The sequence below is a fragment of the Periophthalmus magnuspinnatus genome, chromosome 16 (assembly GCF_009829125.3).
Source record: "Periophthalmus magnuspinnatus isolate fPerMag1 chromosome 16, fPerMag1.2.pri, whole genome shotgun sequence".
NCBI lineage: Eukaryota > Metazoa > Chordata > Actinopteri > Gobiiformes > Gobiidae > Periophthalmus > Periophthalmus magnuspinnatus.
Window position 1 is genome coordinate 1,038,496 of NC_047141.1, and position 17,207 is coordinate 1,055,702.

The 17,207-nt window shown below is 41.4% G+C and overlaps 1 protein-coding gene across 3 annotated transcripts in view; it reads left to right on the plus strand.

Moving 5' to 3' along the window:
• Nucleotides 1-4,487: 4,487 nt before the first annotated feature.
• Nucleotides 4,488-17,207, plus strand: part of LOC117384393 (CREB-regulated transcription coactivator 2-like) — a 31,116-nt gene continuing 18,396 nt past the window's right edge. For 2 of the 3 annotated variants that reach the window (XM_033981710.2, XM_055227938.1), the window contains exons 1-4: nt 4,538-4,742; nt 8,092-8,193; nt 9,151-9,267; nt 13,123-13,184. In XM_033981710.2, coding sequence (XP_033837601.1) covers nt 4,569-4,742; nt 8,092-8,193; nt 9,151-9,267; nt 13,123-13,184 — 455 coding nt within the window. In that variant the 5' untranslated portion in view covers nt 4,538-4,568. Of the gene's footprint in view, nt 4,743-8,091; nt 8,194-9,150; nt 9,268-13,122; nt 13,185-17,207 lie in introns of all 3 variants that reach the window. The other variant, XM_033981711.2, reaches the window with a different exon arrangement.

A 17,207-nucleotide genomic window follows, 5' to 3' on the forward strand; every position in this document is an offset into this window, starting at 1 on the left:
AGGTCAAAAGAAGAGTGAGGGGCCAACAGATGGATCAACAGAAAAGTGAGGGATCGACAGAGGGTCAACAGATAAGTGAGGGGCCAACAGAAGAGTAAAGGGTCAACAGAAGAATGAGGGGCCAACAGAGATGTCAACAGACGGGTTAACAGAAGAGTGAGGTAGCAACAGAGAAGTCAACAGAAGAGTGAGGGGCCAATAGATCAGTGAGGGGTCAACATAAGAGAGAGGGGTCAACAGACGGGCAAACAGAAAGGTTAACAAAGGGGCCAATGGAAGAGTGACGGCTTTCAGAGGGGCCAACAGAAGAGTAAGGGGCCAACAGAGGGGACAACAGATAAGTGAGAGGCCAACAGAAGGGTCAACAGAAGAGTGAGGGGCCAACAGAGGAGTGAAGGATCAACAGAGGGGTCAACAAAAGAGTGAGGGGCCAACAGAGAGGTAAACAGAAGGGATAAGAGAATAGTGAGGGGCCAAAAGAGAAGTCAACAGAGGGGTCAACAGAACAGTGAGGGTCCAACAGAACAGTGAGGGGTCATCAGAGGTGTCAACAGACGAGTTAGGGGCCAACAGAGGAGTGAAGGATCAACAGAGGGGTCAACAAAAGAGTGAGGGGCCAACAGAGAGGTCAACAGAAGGGATAAGAGAAGAGTGAGGGGCCAAAAGAGAAGTCAACAGAGGGGTCAACAGAACAGTGAGGGGTCATCAGAGGTGTCAACAGAAGAGTGAGGGGTTAACAGAGGAGTGAGGGGTCAACAGAAAGGTCAACAGAAGAGTGAGGGGCCAACAGAAGAGTGAGAGGTCAATAGAAGAGAGGGGGTCAACAGAGAGGTTAAAAGAAGAGTGAGGGGCAAACAGAGGGGTCAACAGAAGAGTGAGGGATCAACAGAGGGTCAACAGATAAGCGAGGGGCCAACAAAAGAGTGAGGGGTCAACAGAGGGGTCAACAGAAGAGTTAGGAGCCAACAAAAGAGTGAGGGACCAACAGACAGGTCAACTGAAGAGTGAGAAGCCAACCGAAGAGTGTGGGGCCAACAGAGGGGTCAACAGAAGAGTGAGGGTCCTACAGATGCGTGAGGGGTCAACAGATGAGTGAGGGGTCAACAGAGAGGTCAACAGAAGGGTGAGGGGCCAACAGATGAGTGAGGGGTCAACAGTGGGGCCTACAGACAAGTGAGAGATCAACAGAAGAGTGACGGGTCAACAGAGAGGTCAACAAAATAGTGAGGGGCCAACAGAGGAGTAAACAGAAGAGTGAGGGTCAACAGAGAAGTCAACAGAAGGGTCAACACGGGAGTGAGGGTCCAACAGAAAGGTCAACAGAAAAGGGAGATCCTACAGAGAGGTCAAGAGAAGAGTGAGGGGTCAAGAGAAGATTGGGGGGCCAACAGAAGAGTGACAGGTCAACAGAGGGGTCAACAGAAGAGTGAGGGCCCAATAGAGAAGTCAATAGTGGGGTCAACAGAAGAGTGAGGGTCCAACAAAAGAGTGAGGGGTCAACTGAGAGGTCAACAGAAAAGTGAGGGGTCAACAGAAGAGTGAGGGGTCAACAGAGGAGTGAGGGGTCAAAAGAAAGGTCATCAGATGATTGAGGGGCCCACAGATACGTGAGGGGTCAACAGAGGAGTGAGGGGCCACAGAGGGGTCAACAGAAGAGTGAGGGGTCAACAGAAGAGTTACGGGCCAACAAAAGAGTGAGGGGTTAACAGAGAGGCCAACAGGTGAGTGAGGTTTCAATAGAGGAGTGAAGGGTCAACAGAAGAGTGAGTGGTCAAACGAAAAGTTAGGGGTTAACAGAAGAGTAAGGGGTCAACAGAACACTGAGGAGCGAACTGAAGAGTGAAAGGTCAATAAAAGAGCCAGGGGCAAACAGAGGGGTCAACAGAACAGTGAGGGGCCACCAGTAGAGTGAGAGGCCTATAACGGGTTCAACAGAAGAGTGAAGAGCCAACAGAACAGTGGGAGGCCAACAGAGGAGTCATCAGAAGAGAGAGGGGTCAACAGAGGGGTCAGCAGAAGAGTGAGGGGTCAACAGAGGGTCAGCAGAAGAGTGCGGGGTAAACAGAGGGGTCAACAGAAGAGTTAGGGATCAACAGATCGGGCAACAGAAGAGTGATTTATCAACAGAAGAGTTAGGCGTCAACAGATCGGGCAACAGAAGAGTGATTTATCAACAGAAGAGTGAGGGGCCAACAGAGAGGACAACAGAAGAATGAAGGGTCAACAGAGGGGTCAACAGAAGAGTGAGGGGCCAACAGAGAAGACAACAGATGAGTGAGGGCTCAACAGAAGAGTGACTGGCCAACAGAAGAGTGAGGGGCCAGCAGAGGGGTCAACACAAGAGTAAAGGGTCAACAGAAGAGTGAGAGGTCAACAGAAGAGTGAGGGGCCAACAGAGAGGTCAGTAAAAGATTGAGGAGTCAACAGAGGGGTCAACTGAAGAGTTAGGCGTCAACAGAGGGGCCAACAGAAGAGTTAGGCATCAACAGATCGGGCAACAGAAGAGTGAGGTATCAACAGAAGAGTGAGGGGTCAACAGAGAGGACAACAGAAGAGTGACAGGCCAACAGAAGAGTGAGAGGTCAATAGTGGAGTGAGGGGTCAACAGAAGAGTGAGTGGTCAAACAAAAGGTGAGGGGTAACAGAAGAGTGAGGGGCCAATAGAGGGGTCAACAGAAGAGAGTAGGGTAATAGAGGGGTCAACAGAAGAGTGAGGGGTCAACAGAAGAGTGAGGGGCCAACAGAAGAGTCAAGGATCAACAGAAGATTGAGGGGCCAATAGAGGGGTCAACAGAAGAGTGTAGGGTAATAGAGGGGTCAACAGAAGAGTGAGGGGTCAACAGAAGGGTCAAGGGTCAACAGAGGCCTGGGTGTTATTCGCAGGCCAATGAACACGGCCCTAAATATAAGGGCTGTATCAATAACATTTTGGCTGTATTAATAATATCAGGACAGTATTAATAACATAAGGGATGCATTAATAACATGAGGGCTGTATTAATAACACTGAGTCTGTTTTAATAACACAGTGGCTATATTAATAAAATAAGGACTGTATTAATAACATAGGGTCTGTATTAATAACATGTGGGCTGTATTAATAACATAAGAGCTGTAGTAATAACATAAGGACTGCATTAATAAGATAAGGGATGTATTCATAACATTAGGGCTGTATTAAAAGGATAAGGGCTGTATTCATATCATAAGGGCTGTTTTAATATATAGGGGCTGTATTAATAACATAGTGACTGTATTAATAACATGAGGGCTGTATTAATAACATAGAGTCTGTATTAATAAAATAAGGGACGTATTAATAATATAAGGGCAGTGTTAAGGACATAAGGATTGGAGGCTGTGTAATAATCAGAGGTGTTTTGTTTTTTTTGTTTTTTAACAGTGTAAACTTAAATGTATTTTGTCAAAATGCGATATGTTGTTCTTCTGAAATGTAATACAACTGTTCTGGAGCATAAAGTATACTTTTCACTGTACATCATAAAACGAGAAACTAAATATTGTAGATAAACTGCTGCAGTTGCGCAACGGCGCCAGCAGAGGACGCCAGACACCATCCTGAGACACGCGAAGATCGTTTATGGCCCTGACCCAGAACTGCTCACTCTGCAGACTCTGCGTAGTGGGCGTGTCCCGCTTGTGGCCTTGTTTGAACCTGGCACACGTCTCCATAGAAACATGACACAAAAAGAGCAGAAAAATAAGGTAGCGATTTATGAAAGACAATAAGTATTGAGTATCAAAAAAGTACTGAATAGTTTTTGTTTTTGTTTTGTTTTTTATTAAAATGCTTAATTAAAAGAACTTTCAACGCTTGTTATTCTGTACTTTTTTTCAATTGATAAGAAAGTTTGCAAAAAAAAAAAAAAAAAAAAAAAAAAAAAGCATAAAAGAAAAAGATGAAATTAATAAATATGGAGAATTAATTATTAAAGTTATATGTACTAGTGGCATAAACTCAATTCTAAAATAGTATGGAAAACAATATAACAATGGCTATTTATTGTAGGAGCTATTTTGGTTTATTCTAAGATTGTCTGTCCATTTATTTTACCAATTTAATTTAGTCTTTTGCATATTTGTTATATAGCCTTTTGTAGCCTAATTTGTTATTGTTTCCCTTGGCATCTTTTCTGTAGATGTGGTTTAGTCCGCATGAGGGATAAATGCAGGTAGTACAGGTAGACCAGAGTGCACCTGTGTGGGCCTTGTTAACGTGTTGTTTGCCTGCATAATCGGAAACAAACCCTTGGAACCTCATCTCTGGAACGGACATTGATTATGTTAAATTTATACTGCGTAAACCACGTTCAGTGATTATTTGAGTTATTACCTAAATTTGCTAACCGCTTTGGTGTGTTAGTTTTTGCTGACAAATGGTCACTGCATAATACTGATATTGATAAATGTTGCTTCTGTGTGGTCTGTGTGGTCGGTGTGCTTCAGTGACAGAGTGACACCTCCTGTCTCTCCTGTTCCACTGCGTCACGCCGCCTCCACAGCCGCTCGGTGCCGCTCGGTGCCGCTGCTCGCTCCGCGCTAAAGACATGTCCGCAACGGGAACAGGCGGCTGCGGTCCCGGGCCTGGACCCTCCGCGGGCTCCGGGACCGGGGCCTCCAATCCCCGAAAGTTTAGCGAGAAGATCGCGCTTCATACGCAGCGCCAGGCCGAAGAGACAGCCGCCTTCCAGGAGGTGATGATGGACATCAGCTCCACCAGGGTGAGTGAAATGGGATCAGGCCGGAGAAAGCACCCCGAGCCCAGGGAGCCTCTAGAGGGCTGCAGCGCGGTCACAGTGAAGTCAGGGTTCTTTTAAGGCTTTTAGCTAAGATTTTATGTCTGTATTTCATACCGCCTAGTACCAGTGTGCTGACCGTGCTGTGCAGACGTGTTTAGCGGGTTTGATTGGTCCAAAACCAGCGGAGGTAGAGCGGATCTGACCTGATCATGTGTGTCAAGTGTCACGGCAGCGGAGCCTGTAAAGTTTAGGCTGAAAATGTCCCTGTGCCGTAACTAAACCCTTTATAGCACGGCTGAACGGCATCGCTCTGCTACACCGCTGTTATAAGGCTTGTGTCTTACATTTCCCACTTTATGACAGGAAACTGAGAAAAACACACAACCCCTGCCATTTTATTTGTCCAGTAACTTATTATGTGTGTTTAATTCAGCTACCAGACATATGCGCCCTCAGTCAGAGAACCAAGTGCTTGTATTTGATCATATTATTCACGAAAATAAAACAGAAATGCCGCTGGGTTCCGCGCGGTGCTGGGGGTGCTTCTTTTGGCATTACACCGGTGGAGGAGAGGCCTAGCCCGGGCTGCTCTGGCTCCTCTGGTCGCGGCGTTTTAACTATTTTACTAAAGTTTAACCTCTTAAAACGCACACACACGAGCACGACCGCACTCTGGAGCTCATTTAGACCGAAGAAAGCTTTAGTTTAATGGCTTGTGGCTCGTTTCCGACGCTGTGTTAGCCACGGTTAGCCGCAGAAGCTAACTTGGCTTGTTTACTAAATTACGTAGCTGTCATCCTGTTAGCCGCGAGGGAGAGAGTGTTTAACCCCGAAAGAAAACCCTCCGGCCCCGCCTGTACTCGGTTTAGCACCACGGTAAAACGACGCCAGCAACAGCACGACTTTAAACACGACTTTAACCTGGATTAATCATGTTTTATTCTGAAAAACGAGGGGATAAAATGGAATCAACAGTTGGTTTGTCACCCACTGCCCCTCTTTGCGCGCTGCGGAGTGCGAACATTAAACCCTTAATACATATGAAATGGACACTTATTTAGCAATATAAATAAAATAAACGTGTAATATATGAATTATACATAACGTTATTAAACTGCCTAAAGACCATTGGCTGTGCGCGGGTCTGTGGAGTTTGAATGGGATACTTATTCTTTGACACTCATTGAAACTAAAGTTGAATAAAAAACTGAATATAATCTGTGCAGTTCTTCATGCTGTAATGGCACGTGTCTGCAGCAGAAGTGAGACTGTCTATGAGCAGCAGTTTGGTTTCTAATTGAGTTGCTGTTATGTATGATAATATTGAAACTACTTTAGGGCTATTGTGTTTTATGTGGTTTAAAGTAATATCATTGCAGTAAACCATTTTTCTAAGTTGATCCAGTTATGGAATACTTTGAAAATGTATTTAGTGACCGAGTACTGAATACCTTCATTAGAAATGTGTTTTGTAATGTATTATGTTACATGAGCCAATCGGAGTACCAAAATCTGAATACTTGGAATCATTTTACTTCAAGTTGCATTATATAATGGTGTAAAAACATGACATATAATTACAGTTTAATTTATGTCCAGTTAGGGATGGAAAATCACACTTGCACACACACTGTAAGAGCTCTGTTTTTTTTCTCACCAATTTTGTGCAGTTTGAAGCCAAAATGACATGAGGAAGTATTGCCAATATTTCCTTTTAATTTTAGAAAAAACAAAACTGTTTTCTGAATACCACCGAATGAAAAAGTAACTGTACCAGAATACAGTTACTCAAAATTTGTATTCAGAATAGGCATTTTCAGTTGACATTGAGTGAACCATATTGTTAAAAATGTGGCTAGCAATAAGTAAATAGACTTGTAGTAGTTTTAGTATGTATAATGTGGCATAGAACATATTAAGCATTACCACGAAAAAGTACATGTGATAATTATTGGACCTCATAGACTGACCAATAAGTGAATGTGGTAGTTATGGTGATAGGCCCACCAAAGCTGTCTGGTCTGGGTCTAGTTATGGACAAAGGTTTACTATAGGCCTCAGGATTATGTATGATTATTATAGAATCTTCAGTTAGCCTAATTTAAACAAACTCAAGATAATTTTAAACTAACTAAGATAATGCTGGTAGTGCTGCTGAGATTGGTCAGTTAAAATGTTGGTTAACAATCTGGTTATATAGTTAAGATTAGGGCTTTGTTAAGTTTAAGAACAGTTGAGGTTAGGAAAGGAGATTTGGACTCAGTTCTGTTTTTAGTTCTGGTTCAGTCTTGATTTTAGTCTTGGTTCGGTGCCATTTTAAGCCTGGTTTAGTCCTGGTCCAGTTCTGGTTTAGGCTTGGTTCTGTGGTCATAGGAGCCTCTGATTTGTTTTTTTTGCTGTAAATTCTGTTTCTGCTGCAGAGTTCTGTCTTGAAACACACTCAGCACAAAAGCTTTCAGGGGAATGAGATCTGTCTCTCAGCAGCTCCTTTGCGGTCGGAGCAAAGGAGAGGGTCAGATGGAGCAGAAGAGAGAGTCAGAGAAGCATAGGAGAGGGGCAGAGGGTCAGAGTAGCAGAAGATGCAGAGGAGAGGGGCAGAGGAGCAGGTGAATTAGAGATACCAAGATTATTCGATAAAGCGACAATTGTAATTTTTCAGTTGGCATATAATTAAAAAACAAAACAAAATAATTTTTTAGGCCAATTTAAATGTTACCATATATTGAAGAGGATATAGTAATTCTGAAGGCAGACCCACCAAAGCTGTCAGGGCTGGGTTGAGTTATGGACCAAGGTTTTCTGTAGAGTTCAGGATTGTGTCATCACAACTCACAGAATCTTTATTTTGCCTAATTTAAAACAAATTTCACAATGGTTAATGCTAGATCCAGTATCTGGAGGGTTGTCTGCTGCTGTGATTGGTAATTTGGGGTGATGCATTTTAGGAACAGGGTTAGTTTAAGAAACAGGATCCAAACCTTTAACACTGATAATGTCATAAGGAGAGCCAGGATTCCCAAGTAAAACTGAATCTTTAGTTTGTTCTTTATTTGTCAGGGACCATACACACATTCATAAATCTTATAAAATTTGTACTGTACCAAGTTTAGCTGCTGCTACTGTTCCTGGGCTTGTGCACACATATGAAAAGTACACATTACATTACAATTTTATTACAAAACTCCCTTAACATTAATACTAGTTAATATTAATATTGCAAATCCCTAAAGTTTTCTTACAAATATTCAAATGATTCTGTTTTTACAGTGAACAAATGAAATTGACAGATGTTAGATATAACCTCCTCTCTCTCCCTCTCTCTCTCTTTCAGCTCCAAGCTCAGAAGCTGCGTCTGGCTCGGACTCAGGGCCCATACTATGGAGGGTCTCTGCCCAATGTCAACCAGATCGGGAGGAACCCTCAGGACTTCCAGGTGTGTCCCTGCACCACAGGCATTTCTGTAGAGGAATGTTTGGGTCTGATTTTAACCAATGACAGTTGCCTTACACTTTGAACGTACACTTTTTTAGTAATAAATCATTATATTCATAGAATTCAACCCTGTTCTGAGTGCCCTTCAAAACCTGGAGCAAAGCCATTCATCAAATCTACAGTGGCTTTTAAAATAAAAAAACATTATAAATATAAATTATTCTTCTTTTTCTAAACAGGATAATTGTTTTAAATCAGACCTATTGTGATTGTGTCTCCTCTACACTTATAATCTGTGACACCCGTGAATCATTATGTTATAATTTGGACATTTTAAATCACAATATTCATCTAAAATGGCTTAATAAAAGAAATAAGTTTGCTGATTCCGTGTTAGAAAACTGTGGTGCCCAATGGGAGCTGATGTCAGCGTAAATGTCATCGCAACAAAGCGCTGCATGCCCCTCCTATGGAAGCTGTACACCATGCTAGCGAGGAGCGGGGTTTTCTTCATTTGTACCAAAATGACTACACAACGCTGCCGAATCCTACAAGTATCACCGATTAAGAAAATAAAACTGGAGAAGGAAGTGCGCACGTCACAGTGGGCGTGTACTGAGGACGGTGAAAATGGGAGTTTATTGGAAACATGCCATCTTGAAAATAAGTGAAAAGATTGCTCAAACATGCACAAATCACTTCAAATACAGCTTTGAAGGGGAAAATAGTAAGGGGAAACAACTATAACAAAGTAAGAAGCTGTGAAAAGTCCATTTTGCAGAATAGATCTGGTTTAAACGATCATGATTTCAATTAGACCTCAAACATTTGCGATTCTGATTATGTTTTCAAACATGAAGCAGTCTTAGGTTAGAGTGGGTTATGTTTCTTACTCCCAGCTGCCTCTCTTGTGTATGTAAACATAAACGTACTGATCTCTGCTTTGTGTCTGTCTCAGAGCTCGTTCCCATCGGCACTGGAGTCCAACCGCTTGACACGACATCATGGTTTGGTTGAACGAGTCCAACGAGACCGCCGCTTCATGTCCCCCGTGCGACCGTACCGCAACAGACCCGTATCCTTCACAAAAGAGTCTAACACACACAAACCTGCATCCTTCAAAATAGGAGCATAACACATACTCACAACAGACCTGTATCCTTCACAATAAGAGTATAACACATAACAGAGACCTGTATCCTTCGCAATAAGAGAGTAACACACACATACAGCATAATACAGGCATGCAACAGACCTATATCCTTTGCAATAAAAGCATAACACACGCACAAAAAAAACAGACTTGCATCCTTCACAATAAGATCATAACACACACACACACACACAACAGACCTGTATCCTTCACAATAAGCGCATAACACACACACACATACAGCATAATACAGGCACTCAACAGACCTGTATCCTTCGCAATAAGAGGATAACACACACACACCCACACACACACCCCCACACACACCAACCCCCCCACACACCAACCCCCCCCCCCAAAAAAAAACAGACCTCCATCCTTCACAATAAGAGCATAAAACACACACACACACACAACAGACCTGTATCCTTCACAATAAGAGCATAATACACACACAGCAGATCTGTGTCCTTCACAATAAGAGTCAAATACAAACATGTACCTGGCCACTAAGTCTAAACTACCATGTTAATACCATAGGCTGTATATACGAGGGTGTTTTACTTGTTTTTCACATGGATTTAATTTCTTTTGCAGATTAAAAAAAAACTTTGAGAGTTTTTTTGAAATGTATTTATTTGACATTTCTGTAAATATGCCAGAATTAGCCAAAGGCTATTTTTCAGCCGTCGTCCCTTGACCGCAGATTCTGTCCACCTAAAAACACCTAAAAACAAGAGTAAAAATTACAATACAAAAAATACATAGAAATCAGTCGAAAAATATATACACTCTTACATAAAATGGCAGACTCACAACAATCATTCAACTACACACCACCACTCATAAAGAAAGCACATACATACACACGTGACAATCGCGCACAGATACAGGGCAAGAGGCCAGCAGGGGGCAGCGACAGTGGATAAAGTCAATGTTCACAGATCTGGTTTGCAATTAGCCATTGTTTTAACTGTATTTTAAAGGTGTGGTAAGTGTTAGCGGATCTGATGGTTATGGGTGTGAGGTTCCAGTCTGAGGCAGCACGAACAGAAAAAGCTGTTTGCCCAAAGGCACTTTTCCTGAGGGGGATGATGCAGTCTCCTCGTCTTCTCCTCTGGTTTGACTGTGGCTGGTGTTTCTGATGGAGATAAATTGACTGAGTGGTGAAGATGATAGACTGTGAATGATTTTATAGATTAGACAGAGATTAGAGTATTTGATCATGTTATCCAGGCTGAGTAAATGGTGTTTTTGGAATATTGGACAGTGGTGAAAATGGTTTGGTTTTTTTATCCAGAATTTTAGCAGTTCGCTTGTAAAGTGATCGCAGATTTGGCGATTAACAAAGATGGCCGACCAAGAAGCATGCTCCAGGATTGAACAGCAGTGAGTTAAGTTTTTGGTTGCTGAAGGGTGCAAACCCATTGAAATTCATAGGAGAATGTCAACTGTGTATGGTTCGATCACCTCAGGAGACCTCACTTCTGTAGGCCTCCCAGGCCTGCCTTCATCCTCAACACTGCTCTGTCCTTCTTTAAACAATTTAGCCCACTTGTAGACATTTTTTGTCTGAAACATGTGGCACCATACACAGTTGACATTCTCCTATGAATATGGGTTTGCACCCTTCGCCAACCAAAACCTTGATAACTGACCGCTGTTCAATCCTGGAGCATGCTTCTTGGTCAGCCATCTTTGTTAATCTCCAAAACTCTCAAAGTTTTTTTTTAAAATCTGCAAATCCATGTGAAAAATAAGTAAAACAAAAAAAAAATAATAATACAAATGTAAGATTCTATGTGTATTAAAAGTCCTTATACCAAAAAATTAACCTTATTTATTGAATGGTGTAAAGGGGCGTTAGCTTCAACAGCCTTGCTCCGGATTAGCTCTTTGGTTGCTACGATCCTCCTGATCAGAATTCTAAATGTGGAACTAGGCTTGATGAGCTTCATTTGACTGGAGGCGAATGCTGTGGGTGACATCACACTCACTCGGTCCACTTCTTTATACAAGCTATGGTCGACACTGAACTTTAGCTGCCATATGTTCACACATGTATTGCAGAGACATTGCAATAGAGGTTGTACACTCCTGTTTGAAGGCCAGCTACGGAGACACTGTAGGTCCAGCTCTTGTCTGCTCTCACTGTAGATCCACTTCATCTGCTACCAGTGCTCCTCACAGAGACACACACAGACACATGCGCACACACTCACACTTATGCATGGACATCCCATTGATTTCCATTAATTTCCTGGAGACTGATGCTAGCCCTAAGCATACTCACTACTTGCCTAAACCTAAACCTTAACCTAGCCTCCAACCTTAACCTAAAGCCTAACCTTAACCTAAAGCCTAACCTTAACCTAATCGTAAAATTAATCTATTTTAACCCATACAGCCAAAACTGCAATCAAACCCCTCTGAAAACAGTAAAGCCGGCTTCATTACAATCCAATTTATGTTGTGCTTGGCCTTTGCTGTTCCCATTGGACACAGAGTTTGTTACAAAAATGACACCTTTTAGCATGGTGTCTGACACTGCTGTAATCATTTTTTTTTGTAATGTCGGTATTTCTATTGGACGATGCAGCATAAAATCTCATCAAAACCTCTGATCCAAATGGTCACTACCTAAACCCCAGCACCTGCAGCCAATCATGAATCCATGATTCCGATACAATAGCAATTAATTATCTGTCTATGCCCAATAATAACTGATACCAGTACACAGGCTGAAAACAGCATTTATTCCCTTTAAACAAAAATAAAGCTAGACAAAACTGATCCAAATGTATTATTTATTTGTAGCTGTTATTTATCTCTCAAGTATCTACAGAACAGCTCTGTGTAAATAAAAGTTCTAACATTATGAGACTTTCTGGGCCAAGAACCACCAGTAAATGGATACAATACATCAATTTACACTGCCTGCCAAAAAAAGTTGCCACTTGGATTTATCTAAGCAAATATGTTGGGGTTGCTGCAGTTCAGGTCCGGTCTAGGTTCAGCATTAGTCTGTGTTCAAAGAATGATGTCAGCTGACTACCTGAATATACTGCATGGCCAGGTTATTCCATCAATGGATTTTTTCTTCCCTGATGGCATAGGCATATTCCAAGTGGTTCAGGAGCATGAGACATCATTTTCACACATGGATTGGTCACCACAGAGTCCAGACCTTAAGACCATTGAGAATCTTTGGGATGTGTTGGAGAAGGCTTTGTGCAGCGGTCAAACTCTACCATCATCAATGCAACATCTTGGTGAAAAATTAATGCAACAATGGATGGAAATAAATCTTGTGACTTTGCAGAAGCGAAATCAAAACAATGCCACAGTGAATGTGTGCTGTAATCAAAGCTAAAGGCAGTCCAACCAAATATTAGAGCGTGACCTTTTTTTGGTGGTGACTTTTTTTTTGGCCAGGCAGTGTATATGTCCAAACAGGATATTGGTTGGACCGATATTTGGAAGCCGATATCCAATCCAGGTATTTTTGTCTCTATCGGCGCTGATATCAGATACCAATACCTGTCCATATACTGAGAATGAGAAACACTTGTCCTCTACCTGTGGGTTAAGGCTCTGGCAACCTTTCAGTCCTGCTTCATTTGTAAAATGTTTCCCTGATAGTGATGAGCTGAACTCACTGTGGTTATATTTGACTTATTTATTGCATTCATATTTCGTCTTTCTCTTAAAACCTGTTTCATTCAGCTCAGTTAGCTTTTGTTTTATGTCCTTTTTCCTTGACCGTTGTGTTCTCAGGTGGACAACTCTCCATACAATGCCTCGTACCTGTCTCCGCCCCCTGACCCCAGCTGGAGGAGGTAAACACGAAATTACAGTTTTAAAAATATAGACTAGATTGACTTTATCAGGCTACATCCACACAACTGCAGCTGCACTTAAGCAGGGAGACAAAATGTAAAGGGTTTGCTCCATTAAAGAGAGGGTATTACGCAAAACTGACTCTTTTAGAACTTTCTTAAGTAATCTAGGGATCTCTCCTGAACCCTGTTGGAGCCCTCCTTGCAGTTAGCAGTACGCGTCTATACAAGGCTCCGCCCACAAACCTATGTCAGCCATGCCCCTACACGGCCATGCACTACAACATGACAAACCTCATGCAATGTGCAGTAGTTTAATTTGCGGGATGCACATTGATTGTGTTGTGATGTCACTCTAAAGGGGGAGTGACTCAGCTGGGACTCAGACCGTCAAAAGTTAAACTTTTAAAACATGTTAATCTGTTGTTTCCGGCAAATATAGCATTTTCAAAACAATAAAATTTAACGTGGTGATCTAAGTATGTTTAGTGTTAGCTGTAAACACCCTATAGTAAAATACCCCCTCTGTAGAAGTAAAATACCCTCTGTTTAATACACCGTAGAAGTAAAATACCCCCTTTGTAGACTTCAAACCTGGATGATAATAGTTTGGTTTAAAGTGACTGCATGTGTGTGTGTGGATGTAGCTCATTGGACCTGATTGATTTCTGAAGCATCTTGGACTCTCTGCTCTTGCTACTACAAACCTTTGTGAAGCCTCAGATTATCGGTTTCATAGTCTGTCCCAAAAGTGTGAAAAACAGAACTAGTTTATTTTAAACACTTGCTCACTTACTTACTTATTGTAATTATTCACCACAATGAGTTTATAAGCACACCTCTCAGAGACCAAAATGGAGGTTTACATGACCCTAACAACAATTAGCATGTCAGCAGTGCGCTTCCTGATTCTTGGGGAAATGGAACGCTTTATAATTAGATACAGACAGTACACAGTGGATTTATTTTGATCTCACAAGCTGTTTATACAATATATCTCTAGTGGGACAAGATACATTTTGCTCATATATATGGAAAAAAATGGGTACAGGCGCTTTAAGGTTCAAATAAATGTCCTTAGTTGTGATATGAGACTTCACAAATGCTCCTCTTACTAACAATGATCTCAAACCCGCTTGTATCCCCGGTTTAATCTGATTTAATCTTCATTTTCTCAGATTAATTTGGTTTCTGCTGCATTTTCTGTTTTTCTTTGTGACTAAACCTGCCTGCAGAGAGAGGCTGTCCACTGGTACCACCATTTCAACTTCATTTGGACACTATCTTGGAAACTTGAACAATCAAATGTTGGATCTCAAACTGGATCTGGGAGTGGACTGGTGGTTAAATGGTTCTTGGGGAAATGATGGCAGATGTTACTGGTGTTGTATACATTTTCGTTTGTTTAATTAAATATGTTACCAGAATTGAAGATTGAAGCTACAACATTTGAAGAAGTGTGTTATTGTCCCTGTAACTTCTTCATTTTTTAAGACTTTAGTGGGAATATAATTTCACCTTGGTTCATCTGTGCCGAGAGAAGATGCATAGACCATAAACCAGGTCCATATTGGTTTTTGAGTCTTAAATCCTGGAACAAAGAACAGAGCATTTGAATTTAGTTGTTTGTGATTTTCTGGTCATTTGCTTAAGTAATTAAGTGTTTTTGTTTGTATTACATGAGCATTAAACAACAAGGAGCATGAACATTTTACATAAATTTATGAGCACTACCACAGATTTTAGAAATGTTTATCAAGATATGACAAACATGAGATAAGTTTTGCCTGAAAGAAATCCACGAGATCCTCTGTCTCTGCTGTTTGGCTACATTAGCATTTGGACTCATTCATAGTTTTATCGTGACTGCATGATAACCAGCACAGCGGCAGAGTGGTTAGTACAGAGGTACCCAAACTTTTTTATTGGGGGCCACATCTCAAAACATATTCGTGGAGGGCTACAGACCGGTGATCAATGCTGTGCAGTGCTTTTTACACAGCTTTGACAGAGCCGCTGTATATTAATAAGGCTTGAAACACATTAATTTTAAGTCTTTATCACAATGCAATGTGATGTTTGAAGTTATAGTGGTAGAAATTGTTTAATTTGCTGTAAAATGTACTGCGTATGATCAGTTGGGCCGGTTCAGCAAGAGAGTTTGGACGCCCCTGGGTTAGCACTTTCTCCTCATAGCAGAAGGCCTCTACATTGTATTGATACTTTGCAGAGACCTCACATTGGGGGTGTTGTACATGTAAGGCAAGGCAAGGCAAGTTTATTTGTATAGCACAATTCATGCATAATTCATACCCAAGATAATTCAAAGTGCTTTACAGAATAAGAAAGACATTAAAATTCTATTCTCTGAGCCAAAGGAGCCAGTGCAGAGACCTGAGCATGTGTGAAGTGCTTCCTGCTTCTAGTCAAGACCCGAGCAGCAGCGTTCTGGACGTACTGCAGCTGTCTTAACGCTGTTTGGAGAGGCCAATGAGCATGTATATTTATGGTGGAATGTTCAGCAGTTACTATAGTGACATAAATCACACATTAACAAACACTGTCAAGAAGGTTTTAAGATTGTCTGAAAATGTATAAAGTTGATTTAAAGAGCACATTTTCTGGAGACTGTGATCAATCCAAGCGTTCATGGTCCTGTTTTTACAGGTTTGATTTTCCACAAAAAGGTGAGAGTGACTACCTGAAAAATTGCTGGCTAAAGCCAGCTAGCTTGTGACTAATGTTATTTGAGAGGGACTTGTTTAACAGCACAAATCAGCTCACCTGTTGTAGTTTCAGCTAAGTCAGTTCTTTATTGTCAGATTGTGTTAAAATAAAACTCAGATTCAAATCTAACAGAGCTTCAGACGGAGCAATGTCTATAGTTAGCATCATACCCCCTGGGAATGTTGATGACATCATCTGCAAAGTATCAGTTCCTTGACACGTGGGGTTTTTGGAGTTTGCATCTTTGTTTTTGGGTGCGTTTCCTCTGGTTTCCCTCCCACCATCAACATAAAACACGCAGAGCAATGCTTCATCTACACAACCACACAAAATGTGGGCACTCTTTTTCATTTGATGTTTTTATATTTTATTTACATTTTAGATTCTCACTGAAGCATCAAATCTATGAATGACACAAATAACTCAAACTCAATATTATAGATTCTCCAGAATAACCTTTACAGTGCTTTTTTTCACTGCTTTTGACTCTGACATGGCACAGCTGTGAAGTGAAAACCATTTCAGGGACATCATTGACCTCATTCAGAGAAGGACAAGGGTTTGCAGTACTGTTGACAAAGGGGGATACTTTGAAGAATTTAAAATATAAAATGTATTATTTAACATGTTTTTTCTTGGCTACAGTTCCATATATGTGGCTTCATATATTTGTTGTCTTCACTAGGGCTGTGGTCCTTTAGTCGATTAATCAGTCGATGTAGTCTTAGTCAACCAACATTTCTTGATGTGACTGGAATTATAAGTATTTATGTGGAGCACAGCCGAAAGGAGAGAGTTAGCCGGAGTTCTACGTGTGACTGGACAGTTAACCTGACTTTTCTCTCATGAAGATGTTGTATTCTTCTGTGTGCAAAGTAGTTTTTGTGTAAGATCACCAAAACAAAACAAAATTCTGCCAGCTCCATGCCACTACAGCCCTGCTCCTCAGTAGGTGTCTAAATGTAGTAAGTAGTAAACATGTAATAAACTATGCTAACATTTCAAACTCCATGTCAATACTAAAGACTAGACACAGTACTCCTTAGTCATTCATGGGTGTATGCTAGTCTATATGCTCTTATACTTGTTCTGATACAACTCACAATTGGAGATCGACCGATATATTGGATGGCCAATATATCAGCCCGATATGTCACCATATTGGCTGTCGGCTTTAAATCTAAAACAGAGGTCGATACATTGGTCCCTCATTTATCGCAGGGTTACGTTCTAAAAATAACCCGCAATAGGCGAAATGCGCAAAGTAGTCAGCTTTATTTTTTACAATTATTATAT